Consider the following 8,511-nt stretch of genomic DNA (forward strand, 5'->3'; position numbering starts at 1 on the left):
CGACCTGGGGGGGCTTAGCGGCGGGTCGTCGTTGGCGGCGGGCGGCGGTGGGGTGCGGTCGGGGGGGAAGAGGAGGGGATGGGAGACGAAGAGAGGAGGGGGCATTAGGGCCGTTAGGTAGGGACTTGTTTGACGTCCGCTAGCTGACGGCAAAGTGAGCAGGTGGGGGTGGGCTGTTACAATAGCTGGCCTCCACTGGACCCCACCCACCTCTCTGCCTTCAGCTAGCGGATGGCAAAGTTTTGTTGTCGTCAGCAAGCCGACGGCAAAGAAGAGGTTGATGGCAAATTCTTTGATTCCAGTAGTGATGGTTGGATGGCTACTTGCGATGTTTTACTCATGTTTGTCCTGTCCAGAGAGCACAATGGTTGTTACTTGCTAAATTTTGGCACAATTTCAGCATGCGCTCTACTTTGGACAACAAATCTCCATTCGAGGTGCTCTACGGCCATTCTTCTCGCCACTTTAGTGTTACATCTACCGACATTTGCCCTGTTCCTGAATTGGATGTGTGGTTAAAGAGTGTGGCCTTATGCTGAGATTGTTACAGGAACGCGCTCATATGAAAAGCCATGGCAACAAGAAGCGTTCAGGCCGAGTGCTCCAGATTAGCGACTCTTTTTAAGCTGCAACCCTATAGTCAGTCTACATTTGCATCACGAGGACAGCCCAAGTTGTTGTTCAAGTTTTATGGTCCGGTCAAAGTGCTTGACGGGTTGGTTACATAGCTTATCGTCTCTAATTTTCCACCTGAAGATGCGCAATTATTTGTACCATGAAAAGTGTTACAGCGTCGATTCTGGCATGAATTGCAATATGGGAAGACTTAGATGAGCCATGAGCCACAGTTTGGGGACAAGTTGTTCTTCAAGGGACGGGGCCAAGTCAATAGCGACAAAGTTAGCGACCAAGCCTCTAGACGCATCGCCAGTGTAGAAGGATACATCATCCTTCTAATCCCTACACTCAAGACCAATGGGTCACGGGCCCGTTAACACATGGAAGGTTGTCATGTTTTGAAACCTGGGCTTCGTGTCATATAAATGGACGATGCATAGCGGCTTCCCTTCAAAATCCTTCTAATCCCTACTACCTCGCTGCTCCGTATTGTTTTTATGACATGTAAACAGGGACCTCCCATCGTGCGTTTATATGACATGAAAATTGGAAAATATGATTAGCTAGATAAAAACATGAACGGTTTTGAAAATTCTGAACATTTTTTGAAAAACACGAATATTTTTTTTCCAATTGTCAACATCTTTTAAAGGAAACAGTTTCCAAAAATTCCTGATTTTTTTTTATTTCTGAACAAACTTAAAAACAGGAAAAACTCTTAAAAGTGTGAAGATTAAAAAAACAAGAAAATCTTTTGAATATGTGAAAAAAAATTAAAACAGGAACTTCTTCAAATTTCAAAACCCGAACATGATTTGAAATTCCACAGATATTTTTTGAAAAGGCAACCATTTTATGAATATGTGAACAAATTTGAAAACGGGAAACACTTTTGAAATTTGATTCGAAAAGAAACAGAAAAAAGGAAAAGGAAAAACCGAGAGGAAAAAAATAAAGAAAACAAAAAGGAAGAAAAACCGGATCAAGGTTCCTTAAACCGGTTATGAACCTTTTGCCAGAACCAGTGGCTCGCTCCTCTCGAATTCGAATTCCTCGATTGATAGACAAATCCCCATTCCGATCTAGATCCACTATCCCCACGCTAAGAAAGAAGACAATAACGCGAACACTGGCTGCTTCTCGAGCGCACGGCTGATACAATGCAACAGCTGTCTGCTGATAGCCATGGCTGCCTACGCGATCCAACAGCGACGGGGCCTCCAGCCGCCGACAGAACCTGGTCTCTGGCGTCCGAAATTGTTAGACCTTGGGTTCTTCTCGAACAAGTCGCTGGTGAGCGGGCGAGCTGGCCGAGCGGCGACGGCAGAGCTGCAGGTGGCTCGGTCGAAGCCGGTACATAACCGGTTACCCACACGTAAGTAGAAAAATAAAAAAGACAATCAATAAAAATGAGAAAATGACTTGGTAATCAAAGTTTACGAACTGGTTGCAATTTTGTGAAGCCCATCTTGGATCTTGGGGGGTGGCAAGTACTCCCTCTGTAAACTAGTACTAACAAATACTCCCTCTGTTCCTAAATATAAGTCTTTGGAGAGATTCCACTATGAACCACATACGGATGTATGTAGATACATTTTAGAGTGTAGATTCACTCATTTTGCTCCGTATGTAGTGCATAGTGAAATTTCTACAAAGACTTATATTTAGGAACGGAGGAAGTATATAGTTCAAGAAAACTAATAAATATATAAGATCTTTTAGATCACTACTATAAGATCTTTTTAGATCTTCTATTAGTTTTCAGAGGACTAATATCTAAAAGATCTTATATTAGTCTAGAAACTAATAAGATATTTTTATAATGATCTAAAAGATCTTATATTAGTTTACACAGGGAGTACTAACCTTTTGTTTTACTAGTTTCACAGAAGGGAATTACCAGAGCAAGTAGTCAAACTGTCACAGCCAACGAGCCAACGACGACATGCGCATACCCAACGACGTCAAGCCACATTATTGGTCTCATGCCAACAACCTGACAGCTGAGTATCAAAACCATATAAGTTAACAGGCACCAATGTACAAGGGGATGATTCGCCATCACACCTCACAACGGCTCAACATGTGATACACAGATAAATAAATGGCTGGAGAATATCTCTACCAATTGCTTGTTGAATGAAAGTTTTTACAGCAAGACATGATAACACAGCTACAGCAACCCACGAAACAAGTCGTCCTAGCGCACTTATTTCCATGGCTCAGGCACCAAAGAATGGACCGGGGACCGCATAACTCAATCTCAATCTAGAATCAATGGAGAGGAACATCGGTTATTCTGCTTCCTCTCCAGCCCTAAGCCGCGGCGGATTTGCATACCGGGCATGCGTTCTTCACTTGCAACCACTTCTTGATGCAGTCGGTGTGGAAGTCGTGCCTGCACTTCAGTATCCCTAGGAGATCATTGTCTTTGTACTCCTCCTGCCATAGTTCAAAAATCATAATCAGAATTGGAGGAGCAAACGATTCAGGGCATGCCTGTAATGAATTTTTCAACATGGAACTGGAAATTAGGAGCATAAGAAATTCGTACCAGGCAGACTAGACAGCGCCCATCATCTTCCTCGTCTTGCTCCTCATCAGAACTGCAACAGACCACTTCTTTCACACAACCTGAAATCTTTTCGTCGGCAAGGCCGGTGTTCACAGTACCTATGGATTCCTCCAAGGCCAACAGTTCCTGTACATACAAGACGGAAAAGGTTAAGAAAAGATCCTGAAGTTTCCAGAGTAGAAGAAGCAAACGACCATGATTATACCTCATAACTCATTTCATCAATGTTCAGTCTCAAGTCCCTGTGGGGGTCAGCAGCTGCTTGTCTTGATTGTTGATAGAAAGCCAACTGCTCCATCATAACCCGCTACACAAACAGCAGCTAGATCAATAAAAATATTCAAACTTAAATGGATACCAGCTTAATTACCTGAAAACACGAAACAAGACCTCTACCTGTGTCTCAGCGATCAAATGGAATGAGCTCCTATCTACGAATCTATTCATTCCAGTGCTGGCATGTGCCATGGATACCCTTGCATGCCTAGAAGATGCCGCAGTACTGATAGGAGATGGCACATTGATCCTAATGGATGTAGAGGTAGAAGCAGGATAGTTCGGAATGACTGCATCATGGGAAAATGCTCTTGAGCCAGAGGAAACTGTGGAGGATGGATGGCCGTAGCTAGGAACGGCGCCACCATGAACAGCTCTAGGAGCAGTAAAGCCACCATTAGCAAATACCGCACTGTCTGAAGATCCATGGACAGTTGGGGCAGCAGCAGCACCTGAGCCATGAACAGCTCTAGGAGCAGGAAAGCCAGCATTGGCAAACATCGCACTGTTTGAAGAACCATGGACAGTTGGGGCAGCAGCAACACTTGAGCTGCTGCTATGCATAGGCATAGGATGATGGTAGATCCTACCAGTGATCCCAGTGCCACCTAAACAGTCAAAATACATAGACCGTAAGTTTGAAAGAAATTTATAAATAGCATAAAAACAACAACCTCGTATGCTATATCATATACAAGATGATTTGGGGCACTGATAATTCGCATTTTTCTGGTAAAATTGTATCACAGGACTGAAAATCAGCCGCAGGTAACTACTAAAATCAAGTCACAAAAGCAACCTCATACCATAATTAAAGATGTGAACAGAAGACCGCATGAGATGCTAATTGTCAAGGGAAAAACTTGGGGGAGTGCATTAGCAAGACAATAAAGACGCATCAAGTACATTAAGCAAAGAATTAGTTACTAACCTGAAGGTAATGTTCTTGTTGGCACAGAAAAAGGTGCTTGGTTCCTTTCTGCTGCCGTACTTACGAAAGCACTTGTGGCTGAATGGAATGGCAGCTGATGATTGTTACTTGGTGTGTAAGTTGAAGCTGGCCTAGGTTCCAACGAAACATTAGCACTATCATGACGTGCTCTGACATTCCTCTGAGATCCTTCTTGATTAACTAAGCGTTGGTCAATCCAGTTGCTTGGACCAACGCTTAAAGGCACTTGCGGATGCAAGGGCTCAGTAAGTGCACTAGGATTTGGCTGCACAAGATCAGAGAAGTGACTGTTGGAAGAGCTGCCAACATAATAGTCAACAGCGTCCATTCCCTCCACTGAAGGAAGGAGGTTCTTTCGCTTCATTGCAACCATTCTGTTGTCCACATGGGAACTTAGGGCAGGTTTCGGCTGAGCATCATATGGTACATGGCCGCTGGATCTTGCAGTGCGATAGGGAACTAATGAAACATGTGAGGTCCCTAGGTTCACAACTCTATGACCTGGAAACTGTGTAGCATGACTTGAAGATGGAACGTCATTTGATCTACTTGCCATACTCCCAAAGCCTGGAGGACCAAGTCTAAGGGGTGCATCACTACCCGAATGCTCAAAAAGCATCTGACCTGAGATTGAAACAAGAGTATTACTATTTTATCATAGAACTAAGATAAACAGCAGAACAGAGCACAGGTTAAGTATAGCTACCTAAAGGCACAGGTTCATTGCCATGCCCATCCCTGGGTTGAGTATGATCCATCTCTGGCACTTGGAGATGGTTCAGATGATGTCCAGCCAAGAAACAGCCCTGTCTGGTTGCCCTTAACCTGGAAACACAAATTGAATGAACATCAATAGTCTAGAATCGGACAAAAAATGCTAGTCTAACTGAAAACAATGTGCTAGCATTAAGTTGAACACGGATTATGGACTGAGCTACCGCCGCAACTCAGGTATACAAACATGAAACTGACTTCATATACTCCTACAAAGCTAGGAAGGTAGATTGATTAGTAAATCCACCCATTACTTTAGCGAAAGAAATGGACTTTGTGCTATATTATTAGGTAATTAGCACTTGAAGGTGAGATACTTTGCAAATGTGAAGAATTACGACAAAAGGGGTGAACATTGCCCTTCTAAATGGAGTATACTGGCTTCTAACAACAAATTCTTGTTCAAGAATATAGCAGCTGATAGAAACAGGGCAAGGTTATCAGTCAACAGATGCACAGGGAAAACATGTTATTTGACCAAACTGGTTGCTGAGAGCAGGGCAGCAAGGGTCATTAAGCAAACCCATCAGAGTGCAATCCGTTTTGTTTCCTTTGTCAGAAGGAGGAGCAACCTAGCATGCACACGACTGACTCTGTTCTATCATCAAATTAAGAGTCACCTAGGCCACAAGTAATAATAAACAGTACAAACAAGCATCCCGTCCCACGCCAACGAGAGCATATCGACGGATCAATCGACGACCAAGAATTGGTGCCAGGGATTGTACAACAAACAGCGATTCTAGAGTTCTGAACCTGGACCCGGATATGGCAGGTGATAAATAAAAACTACGGCATGCCTATCCGCGAACAGGTGCGCGAGTAAAATTTCAAATTCGCTCGATGCGGTACCCAAAGCGGACCAAAATGGTCGCTCCCCCTGCTACACGGCGCCTCGCATACAAGCAAGATACTACTACTCGTACTATAATTGGCGAGAAACGGCAACTACTGGGAATCAATCAAAGAAATCAGGATAAATCTACACGTTTCCTTTTCGAGACGGGGGGGCCAATCAGGCACGCACGCACGCACGTGACCGGCTCTGCTCTATCACCAGCCAGGCAGGCCAATCCTGCCCGGGCAGGCGGCGGTTAGCTGAACGGCGCAAACACGTGCCCCGCCGCTCGCTACCGCGGCGGATCAGCCGCCGCCGCCGCCGCCGGGGAGGGGAGGGGAGGGGAAGCGCAACGGAAAGCCAGAGGGGGCGCGGCGGAATCGGCCGAAGCGGACGGGGAATCGGGAGGGGGGCCGGTACCTGCGCGCGGGCGGCGGCCGATCCGGGGCGCGATCCGGCCAGATCGGCGGCGAGGGAGGGAGGCGGCGCGGCTGGCTGCTTCTGCTGGGTTGGGTTGTACGCAGGGAAGAAACAAATTTGTCCGCGTGGGTGGGGAGGGAGGGAGACGGTGGGGGCTGGGCTGGGGACGACGAGGCAGAGGGGTATTTATAACGGCGGGAGAGGGTGAGGGGCGTTGGCGCTGGCGTTGGAGAGGCGGAGAAGGAGTAGCGCCCGTCGCGTCGCGTGGGAAGGGAGGGCCAGCGGGCCCCGCCCTCCCCTCCCCTCCCCCTCCTCGCCACTTTACTGCCAGAAATAAGCGTCTCCCCTGCCTCGTTTTCAAAATTCGAACCCCCGGGCCCGCCCGCCAGCGAGTGGCCGCGCCCGCACCGGCTGGGCCACGAGGGCGTCTGGACAGCCAGGGCCCACGCGGAGAGACGCGGCTCGTACTGGTAGTAGTATTAGGCTGGTCATAGTGGAGAGTAACTTAGACTAGTAACATACATATGTTACTAGTTTATGTTACTACCTTCATGGTGGGTAGTATCATAGGTGTGGTAACATAGTTGTCTTCATTTATTACTTTGTAGACTCATTATGCATTGGAAACCGCTATGTGATGGTAACATATTATGTTACTCTATTTGCCTCTCTCCTCATTAACTACTTGCCACATCATCAATTTTGCTTATGTGGCTTCTATGTTACTACCTATGTTACTCCCACTATGACCAGCCTTAGGGTCGTATACGGATACACGGGGAGATACGGTGCGGTACGGTTGGGTGCGGAGAGGGGGTGGGGTGGGGCCCAAGTGTAAGGAGTGGTTTGACTCACGGCGTTACTTGCTGCTTGCCTTTTCCCTGTGGACGGACGCCTTTCGCCTTTGCTTGAAAGGCTCTCCTTTTGGCCTGGGTGCGACACAAGCACCAACTGCGTTTTTTGGCCATGACAGGGCGGAGCCGGGTAAGATCGGCCTACCTATAGCTGTGCCTTATTTCTTTCCCTTTCTCTTGTCACCTTCGCAGCCGGATATGCTAAACAATTCTTTGGCGTATAAATCTCGTATATATATATATATATATATATATATATATATATATATATATGGCCCTTAATTACGATCATTAGCGGCCTGCCTATGCCTATACCTGTGGCTGCCTTTTCTCTTAATTATTAGCAAGTTTGTATTATTATTTCTTTTCTTTCCCTTGTCACGTTCGCGGCGAGATACGCTACACAAGCCTGGCGTATAGAGCTCGTATATGAGGCCCTTAATTACGATTGTTTAATATCCCGTATGTATGCAGCGTATATCTCGATTAATCCTGCAACATATACATGGGCAATAAATTAATAGTACCACGTAATCGCAAAAAATAGCAGGTGATTGCAATCCCGGTTGGTCCTTACTGGCACCAAGATCTTTCAAAAATTGGTGTGTGGATTTCGTTTCGGATTGTTATAATATCTTTCCCGTCTCTGTTTACGGGTGGTTTGACGTTGACTCTCGTAGCGGGGAGGGGCGCACGGAAAGGTCTGCGTCCACGCCCTGGCCATGGCCCATCCCGGGCCCACGGGTCGGTGGGGGTCAGCTACGACGTGGCTGTCTTTTCCGTGCGCCCGGCTCGCGCTCGCGCTGACGGAGGGCGGGCACGCCGGGGGGTACGTCGCGCACGTGGGCGCGGCTGACCTGTGGGGCCGACGGCAAAAGCGCCACCCAGCTTTGCCATTAGTCTTGCGCGCCACGTACGTGTCGTCTGGCGCGGGGCTGGGCTGGGCTGGAGCCCATCATCGGTTCCTCCGTAGTCCGTGCGAGGAAAACGGTTGCCAGGGCGCTGCAGCTGCAGAGAGAGAGAGAAGCGGGCAGACGCGACCCAGAGCGCGAACGGGCGGCACGGAGCGGAGAGCATCCGATGTGTGGTGTGGCGTGGCGTGGGTCACGTTCCATCCATCGCGCAGCACGCGGGCCTACGGCTAGGGACGGAGCCAGCCAATAGATGGATGGATAGCCCCCTGACGCCTGCGGACCAAAGCAAC

General features: G+C 47.5%; 1 protein-coding gene across 1 annotated transcript; it reads right to left on the bottom strand.

Moving 5' to 3' along the window:
- Positions 1-2,715: 2,715 nt before the first annotated feature.
- LOC123056794 (probable E3 ubiquitin-protein ligase HIP1) lies at positions 2,716-7,006 on the bottom strand. The gene is made up of 8 exons (XM_044480065.1): positions 7,001-7,006; positions 6,454-6,920; positions 5,128-5,246; positions 4,401-5,045; positions 3,590-4,077; positions 3,399-3,500; positions 3,173-3,319; positions 2,716-3,060 (listed from the first exon to the last, which is right to left on the bottom strand). Exons 1-8 carry the CDS (start codon positions 7,004-7,006, stop codon positions 2,935-2,937), a joined length of 2,100 nt encoding a protein of 699 aa, XP_044336000.1. The 3' UTR covers positions 2,716-2,934.
- Positions 7,007-8,511: the final 1,505 nt, after the last annotated feature.

This window comes from Triticum aestivum, chromosome 3A, assembly GCF_018294505.1.
Source record: "Triticum aestivum cultivar Chinese Spring chromosome 3A, IWGSC CS RefSeq v2.1, whole genome shotgun sequence".
Taxonomy (NCBI): domain Eukaryota; kingdom Viridiplantae; phylum Streptophyta; class Magnoliopsida; order Poales; family Poaceae; genus Triticum; species Triticum aestivum.